Consider the following 25,277-nt stretch of genomic DNA (forward strand, 5'->3'; position numbering starts at 1 on the left):
GGAAAAGCTAATGAAACTGCACGGAAATGGAAACGAATATACGTTCACCAACGTGCCGTCGTGCTCGTGAATCCAAGTCATTCGATTGGTGGGCCAATGGTCGGTAGATAAAGGGAAGGTAGATACACTCATACACATTACCGCGTAATTATACCGTAGTAAATAAAAAAAAAAAAAGGCTTAAATCGACGAATCAATAAAAGGATTCGCATCCGTGATTCGGTGAATCTGTGTGAACTTACCAAACTAATTGACTAATGCATCCTGATTTTAGTAAACGAGTGATTTGGCCACGTCATAATCATTTTTACGGACAAAAATACCCTTATGGATTTATTTTTGTTATTATATAAATTTCTTTGTCTTTATATATTACCAACGACGTTCCTGCCTCCTTGTCCACCTTTTAAAAAAAAAGAGAAAATTACTCAAAAAAAAAAAGTTGGACTATTTTTTTTAGAAGGAGCTGAACCTTCTTCATATCTTAAAACTTGAAGTTAAAAAATAAATGAACTGAGTATTGCCCCTTTGAACTTGCTCGTGATAGATGATACACAATTTTTGTATATGTATCATGTGTGTCTATACTTTAAATATTGCAAAGGCAATTTTAAATAAATCCCCAAAATATATAAAAAATACTAAGGTTGCAATTGGAGATGATGCAAATAAGTGTGAATTTAAACATGTAAAGTGTAAAACGGTTCATATAAATTACAAAGTTGGATTAGTTTTGCATCGACAAATTTACTTTTTACTAAATAGACTTTTAGTTGTAATTGATGCAAATACAAATTCCAATAAATCATGTTTTTTTTTTTTTTATCAAAAGCTCACTTGAATGCAAGTTAACTTCTTTTTTATTGATGTACTTTTTACAATTTATTGTCAACGTAAATATACATCAAAGTTTGGTCTTCACCAAATACCCACCTCTCAGTCATATCTCACTGTGTATTAAGAATATCTCCCATGAATAATAATAACATGCATATACAGATATACTAAAGATGTTCCCGATGTAAGGCTAAGACATAGTGTAAGGTCGATCGGTATGACAATGTGAGGATTAAGCAACTCGGCTTAATGATAAATTTAATTAGGTGACGTGTTTTAAGTCTTCCAGCCAAACTGTTAATTGATGGATAGTTCAAATTCAAATTCAAAACAGACAGGTATATATCAGCTTGTAATGGTTAAACACGATTTATAATTGTTAAATATATATTCATAATAGCTGATCATGGTTTGTAACAGTTGAATATGGATCTGTGACTGTGTTTGTAATAGTTGAGTACATCAGTCATGAAGCACAGGTGAAATGACAACAATATTGGTTAATGTATCGGTCCATGTCGATACAAAAACTATCACAAACCTTTACAAGCCCACATTGAATCATTACAAACCGTGCTCAATTATTACATACCCATACCACTCGAGTACTCGACCATTACAAATTGATATTCACTATTGCAAATCGATACATATAACATATTTGCCTCTTTTAAAGTTTATAAATTATCACATTAGCTAATGCTGTAAAAAATTGTATAGATTATTGCCACCCAGTTATACCATTACAATTGTTAAAATAACATAGAGCTCTCAACGGATCGGGTCTGGGTCAGGACAGGGTTGAACCAGTGCTTAATCAATAAGAAATGTCAAAGTCCTGAAACCAAATCAGACCCCATAAGGTTTATAGTTTTAGACCTAGAATCAAACCGATCTGTTCTCGGGTCTGACCCGTTGGACCTGATTATAAAAAACATGCTGAAAATACTATTCATTTAATATATGACTTGGGTCGGGTTTGAGTTGGTTCAAGATGGGATAAAAGCAGTCCTGGCCCAATAATAATCGGGACCAAAAAAGAACCAAAACTAATCCATCGGTCTAAATCCCGGAACCAGAGCCAATAGAATCGGTTCAGTCCCATCAGGTCCATCAGATCGGACCCAATCCATTGACAGCCCTAAAATAACATGTGCTTTAAGCTTTAGCTATACCTTCTACCTTCGGTGTTCTTTTGATGGTTCAGACTTCACACATAAACTATTAAAAATGTGTATATACAAAATTTATAATAATTAAGACTCAGATTTAGTTTTATTGATCTGTATTGGGGAATTTTGAGTTTTCTTAATGTATCCGCTTGTATCTTAATTTATGTGCATCTTAACTTTTCTACCAAATTTATACATTCCCTAAGGCTTGGTTTGTTTGTAAAACAATTTCATTTGCACCAGCACAAAAGTATGTTAATGCAAATGAGCTAAGAGAAAACTCCGGTTTATTTTTTCTTCAGGTTTTACTTTGTTTATTTGCCTACATCTGGAGCAGCAAAGCTTGAAGCAAAGTAAATCCTGAAGAGGAAAAATGAACCAGAATTTGCACTCCCATGCATATACTCGTGCAAACGCACCATAGATTATAGATACCAATTCCACCAGAGAGGGAGAGAGAGAGAGATGACAAAAAAAAAGGGCCTACGACTTGCTGGGATGGTGGTGACCAATGACCAATACGTTACTTAGATTCCATTTTTCTTAGATTAATTATGGAAACTCATACACTGTTGTTGATACTCATACATTGTCGGAAACGCATAGAGCAGGCGAAAACAACTTCATAGCATCTCTGTACACTTTCATCACCAACTTGAAATCTCAATAGACATGAATGTCTACAAGCCCTCCCAACTTATCAGCCCCCACAGAGCAGCTGCTCTCCCTGCCGAGCTTCTCTGCTGAGACCTTCTGCCGCGCATGGCAGCGCAGCCATAGACACGAAAGCCTCGTCCAAGCTGCCTGACTAGCAAATTGAACCCTGTACGCCAGGCTCAGCTGTGCCCATATCTCGTTGCCGTTGCCCATTACATTTGACTCGCGATTTTCTTCATAGCCTTCCACATCTGATTCCGTGATCATCACAACTGACCCATCGTCAAATGTCACAACGTCTCCGGTGTTTGTGGAACCTGGGGTTTTCACAATTGGCACCTTCACCCAGAAGCCGGATCTTCCAACCCTCTTCACCTTGCGTCGGTAATACTCCTGGACAGCCTGCATTTCACAGCCTCACATTATTCCCTTAGAAAGAATTGGTCATCCAACCAACACAAATGTAGAAAATGGCCATCAATTGTCGAATTCCATGTTCTATTGCAAATCCAGAAACAAGGGCTTACATAGAAAAGTCATTAATATGATTGTATCTCATCAGGATAGTTGCCTTGACAGTCTTAAAATCCTGTAGGATATAATCATATTAGGTATAATTTGAGTTCTCGGAAATTTCCAGAACACTCCATTAAAAGAAAAAGTTAAAAGGGTGAGTATTGATGGTTAAATTAAAAGCCAATACCTGCCACTGGGAGGATGCTAAAAGCACCCTTCGCCTAATTGATCTCACATACTCGTATGCAGCATCAGGAGTCATCTGTTTGTGTTCCACCTGTATAAAAACAAAATAAAATAAAATATTAGTCTGAAAAAGTTTCAATTAATTCATTGTGCCTGATTCTTGGGTATAGTGCTGACCAAGTAACAGAGGACAATAGTTGTACTGCGTCCACGACCAGCTTTACAGTGAACGTATGTTGTTTTCCCACAAGATGCATTCTCTTCATGAGGACACAAGGGAAAAGGATCAAATTACTATAACAGGCAATTCTACGGAGCAACTTGAGTGCCTTTTATTTTAAAGACAACGCATTAAATAGAGGCAGGTAGTAACACGGTATGCAAAGGACATCAAAGCCAAAAGGTACAAACAGTCCATCGCCAAGGCCCAATCTGTACAAGCTATGATATGCATAGGTAATAATAAGCAGATATACTTCTCCAATCTTATAAACCCCAATCTCAGGTAAGATTATTTTTTTATTGTTACACTTTACCAATAAAATATTGCATTCAAAATTGAGTCAAATAGATTTGCAATCAGAATGAAAATAAGAATCGAAATATTTTCCCTCCCTTTTTTGACAGAGATCAAAAGAATTCCATAATGCTCCATCAGAAACTGGATCTGCTACCAACAAACCTCTCAATAAGACACTACAGCTGCACATTGGGAACATCTCCCCTTGAACGACAAGAGAGATCTTCCTAATGTGCGGCTTGTTGGGAGTAGATTCGAACTTGGTCCACCACAGGCACCTCTTGAAGCTATGAAAAACAAAATGCAATGGTTTCTCTTTCAAGTTGTATGCAAACCCATCTTGGTTTCCTATTCTGTAATCCTTGGAATAAGTATGGGCAAATTTCTTAAACTACCCCTGAGGTTTAGGAAATTGACCAACTATACCCCTACTGTGTCAGTATTGTCTTAAAGCACCCCTACTGTTTCTGACAATTGTTGCACAACTCCCTTTCCGTTAACTCTCCGTCACAGACCATTTACACGTGACCTCACGTGTTTGATTTAATGTTAAATTATACCCAAAATACCCTTTAATGGTCGGAAATGCCCTTTTCACTTACGCACAAAGAGATCTACTGTTCATTCTCCCCTTCCTCTCGACCACCTCCCGGACCCAAAATCCCCTGTTTGTCCATCTCCCTTGCCGGTCATACGCTGTTTCTTTCAGGTCATACACTCTCTGCATCCACTGTCTGGAGAGAAATGGATTGCACTCGGCTATGGCACAACTAGCGGCTCCACAGAGCACCCCCATCTCCTTCTTATCAGTCTGAGCGAGGCGGTGAGTGATGGACTGCCTAAGCTGCCATAGACCTCCTCTCATCTGATCGTGCAGTAAGATCTGATATATTGCAGAAGAAAAGGATAAGAAAATATAACATAGAAATGGATGGTGATCTGTAAAAGAATCTCTATCCAACAAACCCAGAAAACTGAAAATGTAAGCAACCCAACCCATTCCACCTCCTTACAAGCCATTACCAACAGCGCCCTCCCCATTGGGGCTGCAGCCAAACGCCCGAAACTCTCCTTTGCAACCTCAGAGCAGCAGTATAAGCTCCATGAGCATCAACAAGGGTGATGACCATCAACGAGGCATTCGTTCTTAATGACCTCGCCCACGCATCTGACCTCGGTGATTCTGCATTAGCTCTCTCGCAGAGATGTAGACTCTGCTCCCTTGCACCAGCGTCCTCCGATTTTTACAAGTTTAAGATCTCCAATTTTCTCTCTCTATTCAGCGTCCTCCAATTTCCCTCACTTTCTCTCTGTTCAGCGCCACAAGCTAGTTTCTGTGGGATATAGCCCTCTGATTTTCTCTCTCTGTTCAGCGTCTTCCGTCTCCTTCAATGTTCCCGGAATAACCTCACCGGCAACAATGTTCTTCTCCACTCCAGCAGCGGTGTATGTTCTTCTCTAATCAGAAACATCTCTACGCCTGTTGTGTTAAATATAGGGTCAAAATAGTAATTTACTATTTGGCTCCCTTTCTTAATGTAGGGGTAAAAACGACTTTTCATGTCTCTGTTACAATTTAACGATGGCAACAATTGTTAGAAACAGTAAGGGTACTTTAAGACAAAACTGAAACAGTAGGAGTATAGTTAGCCAATTTCCTAAACCTTGGGGGTAATTTAAGAAATTTGCCCAATAAATATTGATTTATTTTTTACTAGAAGGGTGGAAATAGACAGTAGTATACAGGCAAAGAAAATTTGAGGCCTTTCAAAAGTTTAGTCTGAAACTCTTGCTGGTTCTAGTGCAGATCATGGTGTAGACGGATAATCATTGAGAGCTTTTAATTTCAATGGGTCTATCAGTGATTTACTGCTGATATTCTCAAGGTTGTTAAGCTAATAAATTAGACCTGTGAAACAGTCATATTCCTGTCTTGGCTGATGCCTGGAAGCGAAAACAGCATCAACCTTAAGGACACTTTAGACACCAATTCTAAGGAAAAAGAAAAAAAAAAGCCATTCAGTTTATAATGTTCCAGGACAGGAAGGGAAACTGAAAAGATCACTTACTATGTATGAAGTCTACAGCTTGGCATATATCTCCAAATGATGGAGCAAAAAGGTAATCCCTTGTAGGAATCACCAAATGCTCAATGCCATAATCCTACAAATATACAGAGAACGTAAGTGAATAAACAAATGAACTTTATTAAAAACAATTAAAAGGATAAAAGAAAAAGGGTTGACCGGTGGTGTCAAAATAATACTGTCTTCTTAGCTTCCGTTCTGAAACTCAATCTAGTAATCCTTTACATATACATCATGACATTTTCTTAGAAATACTCAATCAAGTAAAAACACCATGTGCACAAAAGGGGGAAAAACTGCATAAATAATAGATTCTCAGAAAAAAGAAACTGTGAAAGCTGAAATGAGTATGAATCCTGGAAATGGAAAAGCAGTCATTAGCACTCAACAGTCAACCACTTCAACAAATGTAGATATCAGGTTGTGTGTTGTCAAAACATAGGGAATTGGGATGCCTTCAGAACAAATCAATTGTCACCTATCTGCGAAGTATCATTCACATAACAAGAAGGGTCTCTTTTTTCCTCTTTTGGAAAACATGGAAAATAAAATTAAACAAGCAAGTGATTCAAATGATTAAGAATTCTATGGTTCATGCCAAGAAAATGAGATAAAAGGAAGCTTCCTACTATAAGTTGTAAGAAATGCCCTCACCACAACTTTTAACCAATCCAGTCCGTCTCATTCTCGACATTAACCAAAAGAAGTTGGAAGCCAGTCGCAGTCAACATAAGTTAAGATCTTATAAAAACAATTCATTAAATAAAAGTTAACTAACAAAAAAGTTTGTTTCAGTAGCAAATAATAGATCAGTATTTGCCATATGAATAAATTCTAGAATGATTCATTTGTCTTTTCAAAATTTACAATAACCCAGAAGGCAGTGAAAAATGCACATTGTTAATCTAATGTACTGACATGACAGTAAAGTTTTCAGACTTAAAAGGTTTCAGCTATATTTTTTCCCCTCTTACAATTACAACTTTGTCTTTCATACAGGGATAAGAACAAGAAGCCTGATATTTAGCAGAACTAAACAAGTAAAAACTAGCAGCAAAAAAGATCAAGTGAAAAACTGAAAATGAAGTGAAAGATAATAACAGAGATAAATACTCACATGATATAATGATGTGGGAACCAAAGTCTCATATGGCTCATTTAGTGTGATGACTCCATGAACTCCAAGTTGTTTCAAGCGTGGAACATCAGTTGGAAATGGAACAGCACCTAACAATATAAACTGATAATGAGTGTATTAGTACCATATTTAGAAATGGCTAAATACTTTCAAAATCATGAATATAAAACATAAGTCATTTAAGTCCAAGATTCCTTTAAACTACAGATCCAGATAATTAATTTCAGAATATAACCATATAACTGAACTGCAGCAAAGCTAGTAAATGTTTACATAGGAAAACCCAGACTATCTAAATTATTGAACAAAAAAAAACACCTTAGAATACCTAAGAAACGAGAACAGAACCACATCTACTGATCTACTTGAACCCAAAGCAGAACCATTTACTTAACTACAGGATAATAGCCATCATGATTCATATTGAAAGAATGTCCAAAGGAAGACTATCAAGGAAAATACAATCTAAGCCAGATCATTATAAATGCAGAGGACAACAGCAACTATGCATATTGGACAGGATTAGGAGCGGAGAATTTTTCTCAGTGCCATTAACTTGGTGACTAGAAGGATTCAAACTTGGCAGCCATTAAAGGCACTGAAGAAACTATTAGTTTTGCAAAATGAAAAAGAAGTTATTCATTCAACATGCATTACCAGCAAAATGGCAACACCTAAAAGAAAAAGAAAAGGTGGACATAGCAAAGAAATCTAAAAGGTCTTCAAAATTCAGATGATGCAGAAATGTTGTAGTAGCTTAAACTTGCAAGGGAACCCTTTGAATGGCAAATGAACTGTTAGAGAATATCAACCTATTCAAGGACTCATCTAACAGCTTAAGCTTTTAGGTTGAATGGTTCTTTGAGATGGTATCAGAGCCATTTTGACCAAGTGGTCTAGTGTTCAATCCTCATTACCCCCATTATAATTAAGGATTCGACTATAATTAAATAAGTTTCAGCACAAGGTATGGGTGGGCCTGTGCTTGTTCACGCTTCAAGCCCAATGGGCTTTCGTGTGAGGGAGCATGTTAGAGAATATTAACCTATTCAAGGACCTCATCTAACAGCTTAAGCTTTTAGGTTGAGTGGTTCTTTGAGATGAACAATCAAAGAAAGGAGCATATTAGCTTATTGTGTGACTGATAAATTAGAAAAACATGGAGGCAGCATCCCAAGAAAAGGACTACATCAAAATGGCTGCATGGATGCATGTTTCAATAACATCTAATATCTTAATGGAAACAAGGTCAGATACACCATGGAATGACATAATTTGGACCAAACTGCCTCTATAAGCATTCTAGAACTTTGCATCTACAAGAAAAAAATAACCAAGTCAATAACTAGTTAATCATAATCTTGCAATCTAGACTAGTCCACCACGAAATAGTCCATGGTATAATCCTTACCAATAAACAAAAGTGTCCTGGTGTAGAGGCAACAAATTAATCAGTTATTTCTGTAAATTTATGCCAACAATGATGGATAGCCATCTCATGTTTCAGAAAGAACAATAGTTCTGAAGTGGCCAAGCCCACTGAATAGTTCCTAAGCAGGAATATTACCTGCTTGTTTCACACTCCACTGCATCACCCATTCCATAGTGGATTAAAGAATTGGAGCAAAATAATGATCAGGAGAGAGAGAGAGAGAGAGAGGAAATGGCCTCGAAAGAGACTGTTTTTAATTAAATGGTTGAAGAAGCTTTTGACAGATTGAGGGAAGGAGATGATGGGGAGATAGAAAGAAGGCGAAAGAAGGTTGCAAACCTGACTTTTGAGAAGAATGCAGTCTTGGAGTTAAAGAGGATCAATGACAACAATAAGGTTTTGAAAGATTTGAATAGGATTCCAAATGCTGCAAGACATTTCAAAAGTCAGGAAAAAACATATAGTTTAGGTTTCGAAAATTTTGCCATATTGAATGGGGGTTTATTGGGGGCCAGCCCTATTAAGAAGGTGAAGAAAACAAAGAAAGCTCTCAAGAGAAGTAGAGAGGCTCCTGTTCAAGTTGCTGAAGGATTTGAAGAAAGGAGTTAAGTGTTGGGCCATGTTTATCTTGTAGTCTTGTGAAGTGATGTAGGGCTGTAGCAGAGTCTGGGTTTTGGTGTTTTGGCAGTAGGATGTCTAGTTGATCCCATTTTAGATGTTGGTTTGCAGGCTATTTATTGTTGTTTTATGGGTTTTATAAGGTCTGGTGATTGTCTCCAGATCTTGGGCATGGAGAATTTGTGTTTTTGGAGTGAGTTGTAGTCAAGGGGGTGGCTTCAGGTGTGGTTGGGTCATGGGTGTAGGGTGTAGGGTGGTTTATTTCTTCTCTCTGGTGACCTTTGGTCACCTTTCGTGTATTCTCTCCTTTTTAGTTTTAATAATTTTATTTTTATCTTAAAAATATTTTAAGAGAACCATGGCATCATTTATCACTAACAGAATTTCCTTTTTCCTCTAACTTTTTTCAATAACAATGATCGTAAGACTACTGAAGTTTAAAATCAAGTGAAAACCACAATTTTTAAGCCATAACTGGCTCCATCCTTTCTGAAGTGGTCTATATTCATTCATTCTGATTCTATTCTCTCTCCACATAAAATAATAAAAATAGACACATCAGAACGTAACATACAAATGGAGAATCTCTGTCACAATATTACTGACTGAAATCTAGAATTATGAAGACTTTTTTTTTGAAAGGTAATATGAAAACATATTATCGTCAAGAAGAGATCTGCTGCACTACTTGCTTTGTTTTTGGTATTTCTTCAACTTCCAATTACAGCTGATATGTAGAGAGACTGATAGTGTAACATCCCAAAATGTCATGCATGCAGCCCCAAAATGACCTGACTTTTAATTCATGTAACTAAAGTTTCCTAACATCTAAAGGATGGTGGTCTCTTGGGGGCGGGGCCATGTAATAGATTTAAAGGGCCTACAAGAAAAAGGGAGTGAAAGCCAAAAATAAAATTCAAAGAGGTGATGAGAAGAATGGCCGAATTTTTAAAGATTGGAGGAAGATTAAGAAAAGCAAAGTAAAAATGATTCCAGAATCTCAAGGAGAAGAAAATATGTTAGACGAGAGTGAAGAAGATGAAAAGATGATAAGATGATAGAGACCGAGTAGAAGGTGATGAGGTAGTTGTTGACCAGGTGAGGGAGGTGGAAGGGGAGTTTGATCCTAAAAAAATTATTGAAACAGAGGTTCAAGTGAGCAAAATATTAGGTCTGCGATTTCTGGGAGGGGAGGAATTTGCACATAAAGCATTCTTGGAATTGAAAAGAATTTGCCTACGTCTGTCATCTAATTGGGGTATTTTATAAAGGTTTTTGAATCTAGGGTGATTGAGGTGAGTTTAGAATGGGGGTGCTTGAGTTTAGGGTGGAGTTTTAAGGTTGTAAAAGAATGGGTAGGGGCTCAAAGGTGAATTTTCAACGTTTGTTTGGAGGGTGTTGAGCTTTTCTTTCTTTTTCTTTGCGGGTGATACCTTGTCACCTTGTAATTGTTCTCCTTTTTTCTTTTGTCTTGAATAAATTTTCTTTTTTATTTACAACCAAAAAAATCAGAGAATGCATAAAGCCATAAATGGGTCTCGTCAAGGTTGTTACTATATTAATCAGTAAAAACATTAAGGAAAATAGTAATATCTGGCTCCCTTCTCAAGCATGACATCTTCATTGGTTAAGATAACAGCTCTCTCTATTGCCGTTTTAGGGCCATCTCTTATTAAAAAAATGGCAACTTAGGAGTATTAGAATTAAGGTAAAGGTTTTGTCATCTTCAAACTTACTAATGACCTACACAATTGACATGACGAGTGATTACGGTTTTCTGATGCTCTAATTGTGTTTTCCTATAGCGTATTGTTCCCTCTTTTAACTTACATAAATCAACAACTACTGCCTAAATCCAAAGGAAAAGCGATAATTGGAGATCTCCCGAAAACAAAGATGTCTCCTTGGCATAAAAAATAACCCAAAACCGCATAGGAGAAGCTCAGGCGAACTCAAAAAATAAATATGTCAAAGGATGCGTGGATGTAAAATGTACCTCGTCGACTCCATCCCACCATCGAAACTCGGCCTGAATCTTATTCCGGACAACATTATACAGAAGAGTTGGGTAGAAGAGAACACGAGCTCCTGTTCCAATTAAAGCTCTTTTTGCACTTGATACAGCAATCTCGTTACAGAAAACATTAGACACCGTCTCTTCTTCTCCACTTTCCAGGTCCACTTTCTTCAATTCTTCAATATGCATGCCTCCGATGGAATCCACAGGTGAACCAAATTGAAAACACCTCGTTTACGAAGCACAAATTGCTTTAGTGTCTGCCACCCAAACGTATATCTGGTGGGTCAAAATTCTGAAACCATCATACAGGAAAAAGTAACTTCCGCATCTTCATTCTTAACTCAATTCCCTCTTTCACTCGAAACTCCCTAGTCCTTTTCCCTTCAATTTCTGGCAACCAACACCAAACAAGGTTGATATCTTCTGTAGCTCAAAAAACCTCAAGGAATCAAAACTAAAAGCCACAAAAATCTCTACAGTCCTTCCAACCAAACCAAGAGCACAACATGATCAGCGATTGGACCTTAGAATTTATAAGAGAAACTGAACTATGATGATTACTCAGAGACAGACCGAACCGAAGAAAAGCACATATTCTTCACTGGATTGCACAAGATCTACCATGACTGAACCTGAAAATCCACGCAGAGACGAACAAAGACGATTCCTCTCCTGCAAGAGATTCGCCGATTCCTTAGCTGTCCTTGTCGTGATCGAATCGAACCATCAACCATGCACAGACTTTAAAAAATTCTAGTTTTCTTGTTCCGTCAGATTCTCGTCTCTACCCTTCTCCTCTCAACAAACCCTGGAAATGGAAAGCCAAATTAATTAACTAATTTCTACAAAAAATAGGGGGAATTTAGCCTGCAAAGCGCCATCAACTTTACTCTAATTTACGATATTACCATCGTAGTATCGATTCTTTTCCAGATTCCTGTTATTACAAAGACAAGGCCCCTGGGCCTGGACACTTGGACTGGTGATACCAGAATCAGAGAACCTAGCTCAGTCTCGAAACCAAACACGTCAGCATGATGATACTCTGATAGTGGGTCCCAGTTTCCCAACATCGTTCGATCTGATACGACAGTGCGTCTCGACTCTAGAGCTACAACTTAAATGCCAGACGATTGTAACCGTTGGATTGATTTCAGATGGGACCAATAAGTATGGATTCCAATCTGACGAGAGGTATACGTTTGCTCAATGAGTCAGTTACGTAGAAAAACAATATATAGTAGAAAAATAAAGGGATTTTTAGCCTGCACTCATTAAGCAATCCAAATTTGTTTTATTGTAGTAACGGTACCCTTTGTAATTAGTAATCAGTCTACTTTCAAGGACAAATAGAGCATAATCTTATTACCCATTAATATATTTTAGTTGTTATTTTCAGCGCTTTTATAATTTAGATTATTATCCAGTAATTTGGGCTTTGCTCCCTGAATTATAAAATGCGATAATTTATTAAGTGAATTTTCAAAACTTGTCAATCTACTACCTCTCATTTGTCATTAGACCTGTTCATGTTGCAGGTCCAATACAGTCTAAGTGTCATTTAATTTTTTTATCAATTATTTAAATATTGACAAAAAAATTAACAGTCTCAAATCCTTACATCTTTTATTCAAAAAAGTTGGGGTTACTAAAATATCCACCGAAGACGTAACCTCGACTTTCTTGAATAGAATAGGAAAGGATTTGAGACTGTTCATATTTTATCAATATGTGGATGGTTGATAAAGAAAATTAGATGACACTTAAAGGGCATTGTATCTTTTCAAATGTCACTTAACGACTAGTTAACAGATTGATTAACAACAAGTATTGGATTGACACATTTTGAAAGTTTGGGTATTGAATTGTTGCGTTTTAAAGTTTGGGGATCAAAATGGCACTAAGCCTAAAGTACAGGGTACTAATTAGGAATTTTCCCTATAATTTATTTATAGACAAAAAAATTCATTTTTCCTACCCTTTATAAATGGCAAGGAAAACATAATTTTGAATTTTGATTCTCTTGGTTTTGGATTTTTTGTAAACGTTCGTTTTAGGGGTGGGTGAGATTAGGGGTGCAAGTTGGGCGGGTTGGGTCGGGTTTATGGTCAACCTAGACCCGACCCTAAAATTTGGGCATAAGGCCAGAGCCCGAGGTCAAGCCCAATTTTCCCAACCTGAGCCCAGCCCCCCTGTAATTTGATGCACTCGGGTTGGGTTCGGGCTCGGGTTGGTGAATGAACCCACTCTAAAATTACACATATATAAATATATTTATGCAAATATATATTCATATATTTATGTATGTATGTATGTAAATATGTATGCAAATATATATATGTATGTATGTAAATATGTATGCAACATGTACATATATACACATATATATGTATAAATGTATATAATTGGGCTGGGTTCAGGCTACCTAAGGGCTAGAACCGAGCCCGGCCCGAAAAATAAAAAAACCCAACTTCTTGGGCCTAAGCGCAACCCATGTAAAATTCCGAGTTGGACCGGTTCGGGCTCAAGTTGGGCCTGCCCAAGTTGCACCCCTAGGTGAGATCACTCTCATTAATCATTAATATACATGTTCATGGGCCGAGTAGCTCATCCCCCCACTTTTAGTTGGGCTTTGACATAAATTTAGGCCCATGGGTTCAGGTTTGGGCTCAAAACCTAAGTAGGGCTACAAATAGATAACTTGCATCTAGATTCAATCTAAAATCTAAAATCTAATTGAATTTGAAGACCTCAAATTCAAATTCAAATCCTAATAGACTCAAGTATGATTCGGATTTAATTCGATTTTGCTTTAATTTTTTAAAATAAAAATAATAATTAATTTTCAACTTTTATATATAATAAATTAATATATATATATATATTACATGTTGAATTTACTATATATAAATTCATATATAATATAATATAAATAAATAGCTTATATAATTTTAAATATAATTATATATTTTTATATTAAAATTAATAAATATTACAATATAATTAGATTCAGATTTTAATAGGATTGGATGCAGTCAAATCCAAATTCAATCCAACTATTAATCGGATGCATATTGCAAAATCCAAATTTGATCCGAATACATAAACACATCATTTGAATTCAAGATAATTGGATCAGATGTTGGATCGAGTCATAGAGTTTCGAGTATTAATGCATCATTGACAATAGGGCTTCAATTGAGCTGAGCTCTAATCAAATAGTTTAGGCTCTAATTTGAATCTTAAGCTAAGCTTGATTAGTTATTCAAATTCAAGCTCAACTAATAAAAAGTTTAACTCTAAAGTTCAAGCTCTTGAGTTTTACTCGATTAACATACACAAATAGATAGATAGATAGATATAACATAGTATGAAAATAGATTTTTATGTAAAATATAATTTTATATTCTATGTATAATGTGCAAATACTTCCTACCTTTCAAGCCAAACTTGAGCTTTAATCAAACTAGCTTGAACCAGGAAATAAAGTTTGAATCGAACTCAAACTTGAACTCAAGTTTATAGTATTTTAGTCAACCCGAGCCAAGACATACAGAAGTTTGGCTCATCTTGGATTGATTGCACCTCAAATTGAAAGGCTCACATGTAAGTATCATGTAGGTATTTTAACTTTATGATGCCAAAAGTTCAAAATCATGCTTGATTGGGAAACTTTGAATTCAACCATTTATACCATCTTTTGGGTTATGTGCATATGGGTGTTGGGAGCACCGTTTTTAATTTATTTGGCATTTCCCTTGATAAGGGGTATTTTTACTTTTTTTTTCTTTGATAGCAAAAGAAAAAAAAATCATTCATTCTATACACATAAATAAAAGGGATATTGTCTAAAACTCACCATGAGTTTTTAGCATTTCTCTTAAACTCACCACAACTTTTCAAAACTTCTAAAACTCACCATGTCAGCAAGTTTTTATTTTCCAAAATTCACCTTCCCTTAGTGCACCATTAATGTTTCTTAACAAAGGTGTCCATGTCAGCATAAATAATAATTTTTATGACCAAATCACCCTTGAATGGTGAGTTAGAGGAAAAGGTTTTTTTTTTATTTTTCAATTTTTTTTTTACATTTTAGTGTTTTGTTATAATTTCTAATGTTTTTTTATAATTTCTGTTTTTTTACGTTTTTTATTTCTACTATCTATAAAATTTCCTGTATCTTTTGTTATTTATTTGCAATTTTTGTGTTTTTCTATAATTTTTGGTTTTTTTCTACAATTTTTATTTTCTGAATTTGTTTTTCAATTTTTGTAGTTTCTATAATTTGAAAATAATTTTTTATTTGGTGTGAAATTTCTATAATTTTTTTATATTTTTTGCAATTTCTTTTTCTATGTATTTTATATTTGAAAATATTTTTTGAACTTTTTTCCTTTTTTTCATATCTAAATATTAAAATATATGTATATATTTTATATTTTTCTATGAAGGTTAAAATAGTAATATATTAACAGCCGTTAGTCTCTTTAACGTCAAGTTAGTGACATGGTGAGTTTTAGACATTTTGAAAAGTTGTGGTCAATTTAAGAGAAATATTGAAAACTCATGGTGAGTTTTTGACAATTTCCCTAAAAAAATTACAAATGGATATCTAGTCTTCTAGTCTTCTCCTTAAACTCTCTCTCCTTTTCCCTTTCCTATCCTTTCTCATTGAACCTCTCTTGTTCCTCCGTTCCCTCTATCTAGTCTTCTCATTAGGCCACATGGCAAAGCTCTTAGATATCTCTCCATAATAGGAAACTTCCCAAAACACGTGTAAAAATAAGAACATAAATGATTAGTATGTTGCATCTTTGTGGCAACTTCCCCTCATAGTTCTCAATTTACATGCTACATGCTCCTCTTCTTATTCCTCTTAGTTTACACACTACTCTTCTCATTCCACTATTTACTCATCTTATTCCTCTTTCTAACCATCTTCCCCATTGGTAAGTAAAGTCCCAACAAGAATTTTCTTTTTCTTTTTTTTTTTTACTTTTTACAAAGTATTTAATAACCATGAATCTTTGTTTAGAAGTTTTGGATGCAGCTATTGTAATTTGCTTTGGCAAAAGGATAGTTCTGACCACCTCATCTAATTGATGCCCTAGAAGGTACATATTGATTGCTTTTTTTTCATGGAGCCTCATAATCTTTGTTGAAACCGACTATTGCCGATATAGGTTTTGTTAGGGTTTCCTCCTTACGCGGTGGGATAAACAAAGAGATAAGGCTATAAAGGGAGATAGGAAAATGACAAGAGGAAACTTCCTATCCTAGAAAGGCGGTTATGATTTTTTAAGCACATAGCGGATAAGTTCTTTAGGATTTTGCCACGTGTCCATGAAAATCTTCTTGGGATCAGAATTTTCTGTCCTTAAAATTCCCTGGTAGGCATGCTTACAGAAACAACCTTTTTAAGAGATTACATGTAATCATGTGGGGTGGTGCCCCTTTTGTGCAAATGCCTAATAATGAATATGTAGCATTGCAAATAGACTGGCACCATTGCTACCTGAGAGGCACCCCACTATGTTAGGTTAATCCAAGAGTTTTGATAGATTGTGATAGCGCATCGATCGTTGGTTGTACCACTTATGTTTGTTAGTGACATCGCATATTGTATTTTTGTAATCGCTTATTCTAAGTGATACCTATGTTAATAAGGAGGTTAGTGAGCTAGCTCATCACAGGCGCCATCAGAGGTCCCATATGGTTTGTTAGGTCATGGGGCCCTGCGATTTCAGGGCCCATTGCAAGCCCTTTGTTAGCTCATCACTATAGGTATTGTGGCGGTTACTTCTAGTTCATTACGGTCCACATTGCAAGCTCTTTGATGTTGATGTACATGTACTGACACAACTAATAAAGACAAATAAAAGATAAAGTGATAAAAGACAAAAAGTGAAAGGCAAAGGCCTTTATTGGCTTGTCTTGCTAGCCAATACGCCTTTGGTTATTCAACAACTTGGGTGAGTTCTCTCTCAATTCTCTTAATAACTCTAAGAAAAATATCAAAGAAATAAAAAATATCAACAATATGTGCATCCACTCTTGATGAAAATTTTCATGTTTTCTATCCATATTTGTTGTTGTAATCTAGAATTTTTCTTAATATTCATCATCTAGTTGTAACTAGATAAAAAAAAAAAAAACATTGTACCCATTATAATTGTTGATCACGTAAATTTTGGTGTTCTCTACTATTGTTTATTTTGTATTTGATTGTTTCCCTTTATTACTATGTGCTTAACATTTGTTGTTAAATCTCTTTAGTTTATAAAAGAAAAATATAGGAATTTATTCCCAACTAAATGTATTAAAGCACTTAGCTCTTATGTAAATCATGGAAGGAAGTTCAATTAGAATGATTTTGTTAAATGAAATGAATTGGTTTCTCTAAAAACCAAAAGTCGAGAATTTATTGCTTTCTAGAGACTTATATGCACATATGAAAGGTTATAATGGCAAGTTGAAAGATATGTCCAATGAGGATTGATAATTCCTTGACTTGAAAGTGGTTGCTTTTATTAGACAATGGTTAGATGATTGTTTTATTACCTTGTAACTAATGAAACTATATATTGTTTCACTTTGGAACAAATTGGAAGAGTTATATGAAAATATCACTTATAATAAGGCTTTCTTGATTAAGAACCTTGTAAATTTGAATTACAATGAAGGTACCTCCATCACCAAATACCTTAATCAAATGCAAGACATTATAAATCAATTGACTTCAATGAAAATGGTGTTGGATGATAAGCTTCAAACTCTATTATTGCTTAGTTCATTGCTAAAAAGTTGGAAGACACTTGCGGTATCTCTTAGTAACTTTGGACCTGATGGACTAGTGACAATAAATATGCTAAGAGGTAGTTTGCTTAATAAGGAAATTAGAAAAAAAAATCACTGAATCCAAAAGCCAATGCTCTTCTTACAGAAACTTGGGGTATAAGCCAAAGTAAATCCAAGTCAAGGAAAAACATCATTCTTTCATTGCAAGAAACAAGACCATTACAAGAGTAAGTGTGGGAAACTCAAGAAAGACATTAAGAAAGAGAAACACCATTATAGTTATAAGTGGAGCTATTGTTCTTATAGGTTGTGAAGAGCTTTGCATCAATTTAGCATGCCATGACACAAATTATATTGTTGATACATGTTTTTCCTATCATTCTACTCCTCATAAGGAATATTTTACCTCCAACAATGCAAGCGATTTTGGTGTTATGAGAATGAGAAATAGTGGAACTTCCAAAATTATGGGAATGGGTGATATTTGTCTTAAGACTAATGCAAGTTACAAACTAATTCTCAAGGATGTCAGGCATATTCCAAATCTTTATTTGAATTTGATTTCAAATAGGAAACTAGATGAACATGGTTTCAATGACCAATTTGATAATGAAAATGGAAACTATCCAAGGGGGTCTCTTGTGGTAGAAAAAGGCAAGAGGTGTTGCATTCTTTACCATATATATTATGTATGCAAAGGTGAAGTTATACTATGAAAAAGGAAATCCCAACAAACTTATGGCATAGATAGTTGGGCTACATGAGTAAGAAGGGGATGCAAATTCTTTTCAAGAAAAATCTTTCAACTAGTATGAAAAGTATGCATTTTAATACATGCATTCATTATTTACATAGTAAACCATGGTTTTTAAAACCGACCTAGAGACCGAACCAGTAAGGGGTCTAGTTATCGGGTCAAACGGTCCGGCCATTCGAACCAAACGGTTGGTCCGTTCTAACAAAAAAAAAATAGAAAATAAAAACGGTCAAAACAGTTTGAACGTTTAACCGCCCGGGTCAACGGTTTGTTGACCAAAATCAACATTTTTTTGAGAAATCCTGGTTTTGGGGAAAAACGAAACAGGTCACCTGACCGGTTCCCAGTTTTTCTGCTCCGTCCAGTCCGGTCCAATTTTGAAAACCATGTAGTAAACAAAATAAAGTTTCATTTCAAAGTTATCCTCATAAAAGAATGCGTGTTTTAAAATTAATTCATTGATTCATTCTAATGTTTTGTAGGCCTATGAAAGCTAAGACTCCTGGTGGTGCATCTTAGTTTGTTACTTTCACAAATGATGCTAGTAGAAAAGTATAGGCTTATGCTTTGAAATCTAAAGATTAAGTGTTTGATGTCTTTAAAATTTTTCATTCTATGGTTGAAAGAGAGACAAATAAACGTCTCAAGTAGTGGTGGCAATTGGGCAGGTTGGGTTGGGTTTGGTTTGGGTTGAGCTACAAACCAACCCATCTAACCTGCCAACCCATTTAATGACCTAGTTATATAAAATTAAAGGGGTTAGGTTTAACCCAAATCCGCTTTAACCCAATCCAACCCGCCCAAACCCATTAATCTTATATTTATGGACTTAAAAAATAAACTAACTCTCTCTTAACAAATAAGTTGGTCATAGCTTGGTGTTAAATTGTAGTTACTATTTACACAGGTGGTGAATGTTCAAATCACATTACATGCATGCTATTTTTACATAAGCGGCGAAGCCATTTGACTATGTTTGGATTTCGAGTTTGACCGAACAACTTAGGTTCAATCCGATCAAACCAACTTGAACTATCTAATTGGATTATCTTCGAGCTAATCTCATCAAGGGTGGTTGAACCGTTTAGATCTGGATCAGTCTGGTTAGATCGGATTGGACTGGTTCAGTTAATGGTGGATTGACTTGGACCGGACCACATCAGGTTTGTGCACAGGTTTGGGACCGAACTAGTGGGTCAGCGTAAGTAAATCGGGTTGATCCGAATTCTAGTCAGGTTGTGTGGCTATTAGTGGACCGGACGATCCAGACCGGGCAAAACACGTGGACACCGAACCATCCCACCCAAAACCGTTTTAGATTCGAGTTGACTTGGATCGGCTTGTATCGGGTCGGGTCGGTCTGTGTGAATATTGGTTGGGCCAGACGAACCAAATTGAACAGAGCAAGCAGTACCGAACCATCCCGCCCAGGGTCTATTTCGGATTCAGGATGATCCAAATCAATATATACTGGATTGGGTCAGACCGCATTGAACTGGTCCGAACTTGGGTCAAATTGATTTGGATTTAGTTGGGTGAAGTGCGTTGATTCAAGACAAAACTAAATTTAGTCAATAATTAATAGAAAATTAATGCATTAATTATAAATTATTTAATTCAAATGAAGAAAATTAAAAGAAAAGGCTAAGGAATTAATACTTATGTAATGGTTAACCCAATGGTTATCCACAACCCAACCCATTTAAATGGGCGAGGTTGGGTGATGGGTTGATCACACAACCCGCCAAGTAAATGGGTGGGTTAGATACCGGGTGGATTGGGTGGGTTAGATACTGGGTAGATTGGGTGGGTTCAGCAGGTTGGGTGAAAAATTGCCACCCCTACTCTCAAATGCATATGTACTAACAATAGTGGTGAATATGAAATCAATTTCAGAATTATTATAAGAACCATGACATTCAGCATGGTAATCAGTCCCTAAGAGTCCTTAGAAAAAATAATGTAGCTAAGAGAATGAACCACACCATTTTATAGAGAAGTAGATATATATTGTCACAAAGAAAGTTGTCAAGATGCTATTAGGGAAAAATTATGCATATAGTAGTGTATTTGGTGAATTAATCTCCATTAATTCCCTTGAATGGTAATATTGCTGAAAGAGTATAGATAGGAAGTGACATTTTTCTATGATCATCTTAAGGCGTTTGGTTGTAGAGCCTTTTTGCATATATCTAAGGATGAGTAGTCTAAGCTTGATGGCAAAACCAAGCAATGTATTTTCTTGGGCTATACAAATGAAAATTTTGGTTAGAAGTTCTGGGATTTAGTGAGCAAGAAGATCCTTAGAAGCAAAGATTTGATCTTTCTTGAAGAAAAAATTGAGAACCCTTAAGTAGAAATAGTAAATTTGTAGATTTGGATCCATTTTCTCCTCCCTTGATGTATAGAAATGATGAGGGAGATGTAAACAAGAAGATATAAATTTAAAAAATGATAAAAATGTTCCTAATCAAGATGTCGATGATGATGAATAGGGGGATTGGCCCCCTCATTTACTTAAGAATGTCAACTACAAAACGCCAACCATCAATAAAATTCCACCAGAAGATACCCACCAATTGAATACATAATACTTTTAGATGTAGATAAACCTGAAAGCTTCCAAAAAATTCACGGTAATAAAAGCATAAGAAGAATGGTATAAGGTTACACGAGAGGAGATGAATTCGTTGAGACAACCCAATTAATATACCAATTGAGCCACCACTCGATTGGCACAGGACCATCCTCGCCACTTGCACCCGTGCATTGGGAATATCATTCCATAGAGGGTTATGTGAGAACCAAATCCGATTTCACCACAACTCACATTAATAATCATAGATTCATCTACGAAAAAGTAAAAAAAAAAAAGACAAACTCGATTGATGCAATACTCCGGACTTATGGTGTACAATAAATTTGTATAAGGCTTACGAAAAAAATCTTGAATTCTTGGCATTGCTCAATTTTCGATAGAGGATGGGACACAATTGCTGTATATATTTGGACTTTGTGGCTTGTACAAACACTCAAGCCCACGTATCAAGAGGCCCACTCACTCATCAAAAGAAACAAGAGGCCCACACCAACGACATTAGCCCAATATATTATAGAAAGTTCTAATTCATTCCAACTGCCCATAACACCACAAAATAAAAGAAAAAGAAAAGAAAGGGAAGAAAAATATTTCATGATCACTGATCAGTAATCCAAGTTCCGTCCAGAGACTCTGAATTCTGAAATGTATAACAAAGGTAAAGGAGTTTGGTTCTTAAAGGGGTTGCAGGCAACTGAATAAGAACTCACATTCTTTAAAAAGATGTGCGGTTCAACTGTTCAAGTACAGCAGCTCAAAAGATCAAAAGCCATCAACCCGCTATAACCAACCAGAATGAAAATAAATAACAGTAGCGATACTTCTCCAATCTAGACGCTGGTTACAGAGATTGTAAGTCCATGTAGATCATCTTCGCATCTCATCTCCATGGCTATGAATTTCAAAATTAACTTGATACCCAAGTGGCAAATATGAACATAAAAGAGAAGGGAAAAGTGGAAGAAAAACATAAACTTCAAATTGATATATTGTTTTGAATTTTATAGGGCAGAAGAAGCTTCAAGTTTACCTTGACGAGCTTCTACTACTGGCTTGCCCTGTTGATCTCTTGATGGATTCAATCCTCTGAAGCCTAATCTGCTCTCTGAATTTGGCTATGAACTCGGCAGCCTTCTTGTCCACTTCATTTGGATCGCCCCCAGCCTCAGTGCCAGTGTTGGAGGCAGCTTCTTCATCGGCAAAGCTTTCTTCGTAGTCGTCAGCCTCACAATCAGAGTCTTCATCAGATTCCACAGTAACCTTGTCCAGAAATTCTTTACTCTCCTCTATTTGATATTTGGACAGTGATGGCTTTGGTTTTTCTGTGATAACTGGAAGTTGCTCCGGCCCTCCCACCTTTCTTTTTCCAACCTTGTCATCCATTCGTTCTTCATTGCTTTCTCGAGCTTTCCTTGCCTCCAAAACTGGTTCGCCTGCTTTAATTGTTCTAACCGATCTTCCCATTGATGATGATCTTTCAATATTAGTTCTTGGCCTACCATCAGACTTGAAACTGCCAGACCCCAAGTTGCTTCTGCTCCGCATATCCTTCATCCTCTTCCTATTAAAATCCTTCAATTCGTCTTCCATGCTTCTCCTCACGTCCCTCTTCCCATAAGAAGACCCATCGCTTGCTGAGCTAGAATTCGATGACAAGAATGCAGACTTTCGATAGAATGGAGGTGGCGGTGGTGGGGCGGGAGGGGGAGAAGATTTGTAAAAGCTCTTCTTCTTCACCATTTCTTCCACACTCTTGCCTCGCAGTTCTGGCGAAAGTGAAGGAGCAGGAGACAGCTTCTTCGGCGAGGAAGTCGTTGAACTGGGTCGAGATGACCAAGACGTTTGGGATTGGAAGGACCGTGACTCGAGCGGATCCAATTCAGATTCGTCAACTGAAGGAGGGAGAGAATACAGAGGAGGGGTTATAGCACCTGTTTCTTCCTTCATTTCCATTCTTCCCGACCTAGAACGCCAAGGAATTGGGGATGGAAGGACAACACTTTCCTTCAATTTCTCCTCCAAATCTAGAGGATCCAAACCACCCAACTCCCCATTTCTGGTTTTATTAGAACTCTTTGAACCTGAATTGGACCTGCTGAGCGAAGCCGACGATAAACCATGAGGTTCAACGGTGGATTCAAGAGCATCTCGGTGTGAAACCCGGGATTTCAAGCTTCGAACAGGCAGAAGAAGTGGTTTATTACTAATAGTACTGATGGTACTTTTCTGCTCATCAAGAGCAGGGGTTTCTTGCTCAACAACAACGACGGGTTCCCCACGAAAGTACTGAGAGTTCCAGGTTTGGATCTTGTTCTCATCAGACCCACATGGGCTTTCGACCTCATCATCAAAAACTGAAGAAACCTGAAGAATTCTAGAGACGTAACTTTGAGCACTATCTATTTTTGTCTGGCTTTCCTTCTCTGTTTCGACATTTCGTCGACTAAATAGGCCGTAACAGACGGCAATACCAACAAAGAGAAGATGAAGAAGCTCCCAGCTTCTGGCCAGTATAGTTTGATTGATAAATTCGGGAGCTTGAGACGGGAAAAGTGGAACAACAATAAGCAAAATTGCGACAAGAACAGCTTTATACAGGAAATGAGCGTAGAACTTACTTGCTGCAATTGGAGTTGAAGGTCCTACCTCAGAACTCGGTCGTTGGGGTCTGTAGTGAGAGTCTACATCCTCCATTGAAGAACAGAGATAAGGTTTTCTTTCTCTTGAAACCGGTTTCTTGCAGAAAGGAATCTAGAAGCCAATGAAGCAGAAGCAGATGAAGAAGAGGAAGAGGAGGAAACTTTGAGTCTAAGGAAAGAAAGCAAAAGAGAAAGTTTGGGAGGAGACGAGGGAGCAGATATCAAGCTTGCTTTGGTTTCATGTTAACTGTTTAGTATTTAAATGACACAAATAACCTCTCCTTTAACGCATATAAAAAACTGCCACAATAATCAAATTTAAATTAATAATCTAGAAGCAGAATTAGAATGTAGGTCAGGTAAGTGAACTAGAACAAACTGGATACAGATTCTGTTTATACAAAATTCTTTGACCTTCTGACTTATGGATGGTAACTCAAAATGGGTTCATGTGGTTCTGTATATTACCCTTTTCCACGTGGCAAGTGTAGCCTATAGCCAATTAGCCATCAGCATCCTTTTCTTTTATATTACCCTTTTCCACGTGGCAAGTACCCATGACCATGATTTGAGTCTAAAATAGTTAGTTTGCTTAGGAATTTAGGATAGTCCCTTCCTTCCACATATGATGCTTGCTTAGGAGTGAACCCTTCACTAATCTCCCACTCACCCCCCCCCCCACCCAAAAATAAATAAATAAATAATGTTACCAGGACAATAAAGGAATATAAACTCTCAAGATTTGCAGTTGTGGTTCATAACCTTGTCTGTTAAAGAGAAGGGTATTTCTGACATATCAAATTTAAAATATGTGTTGTATTGTTCAGGAGTTACATTTTTAGGCAGAGAATGGGGATGCATTTGGAATTTGGGGCAAAAGAGGGGGGCAGTCAAGTAATCATGTTGCGTGGATGTGGTCAGGATTCCTCTTTTTTATGCGTACGCTTGCTTTTAGAAAACAAGTAAATAGTTCTGTGCTTGCAGAGAACGCTTTTGTTCACTTTTGTTCAAATGGGTCATACGGTGGGAAGAATTTTGGTGTTTAGATGCTCTAGAGGACCACGCTGAGTCTCGTTTATTAAAATAGTAAAGAAAGCTGTGAATCACTGAGTTGTGACTTTTGAAGTTTTGAGCAATGTTTTCATAATCGGAGTCGGACTGGAAAAAACCTGACCGGTTCCATTTAACTCAAAACCGTTTTTTGACCAAAAACCGTTGGTTTAAACAGTAAATTACTGATTCGGGTGGTCAAGCTGCTGAACCATTCGACCTAGGAAGGTTTTTGGCCGTTTTTTTGTGTT

The 25,277-nt window shown here is 36.6% G+C and overlaps 2 protein-coding genes across 2 annotated transcripts; both read right to left on the bottom strand.

The window, feature by feature from the left end:
• Window positions 1–2,532: 2,532 nt before the first annotated feature.
• Window positions 2,533–12,008, bottom strand: LOC104598435 (phosphatidylglycerophosphate phosphatase PTPMT2-like). The gene is made up of 6 exons (XM_010260496.3): window positions 11,160–12,008; window positions 7,093–7,215; window positions 5,958–6,051; window positions 3,546–3,628; window positions 3,370–3,459; window positions 2,533–3,068 (listed from the first exon to the last, which is right to left on the bottom strand). The coding sequence occupies exons 1-6, from the start codon at window positions 11,367–11,369 to the stop codon at window positions 2,673–2,675; spliced, it is 996 nt and encodes a 331-aa protein (XP_010258798.1). The 5' UTR covers window positions 11,370–12,008; the 3' UTR covers window positions 2,533–2,672.
• A 9,840-nt stretch (window positions 12,009–21,848) lies between these two features.
• Window positions 21,849–24,205, bottom strand: LOC104598434 (uncharacterized). The gene has a single exon (XM_010260495.3). It carries the CDS (start codon window positions 24,029–24,031, stop codon window positions 22,364–22,366), a length of 1,668 nt encoding a protein of 555 aa, XP_010258797.1. The 5' UTR covers window positions 24,032–24,205; the 3' UTR covers window positions 21,849–22,363.
• Window positions 24,206–25,277: the final 1,072 nt, after the last annotated feature.

Source organism: Nelumbo nucifera, chromosome 6, assembly GCF_055504915.1.
Source record: "Nelumbo nucifera cultivar China Antique chromosome 6, China Antique-T2T, whole genome shotgun sequence".
Taxonomy (NCBI): Eukaryota; Viridiplantae; Streptophyta; class Magnoliopsida; order Proteales; family Nelumbonaceae; genus Nelumbo; species Nelumbo nucifera.

What these genes read in the sequence shown, in the direction of transcription:
- LOC104598435 (XM_010260496.3), bottom strand. Translation starts at nt 11,369, where the DNA reads ATGCATATTGAAGAATTGAAGAAAGTGGACCTGGAAAGTGGAGAAGAA. An exon ending in AGCTGTAGACTTCATACATA is followed by an intron (nt 3,629 to 5,957) that starts GTAAGTGATCTT and finishes GTCCTCATGAAG; the next exon opens with AGAATGCATCTTGTGGGAAA. An exon ending in CTATTGTCCTCTGTTACTTG is followed by an intron (nt 3,460 to 3,545) that starts GTCAGCACTATA and finishes GTTTTTATACAG; the next exon opens with GTGGAACACAAACAGATGAC.
- LOC104598434 (XM_010260495.3), bottom strand. Translation starts at nt 24,031, where the DNA reads ATGGAGGATGTAGACTCTCACTACAGACCCCAACGACCGAGTTCTGAG.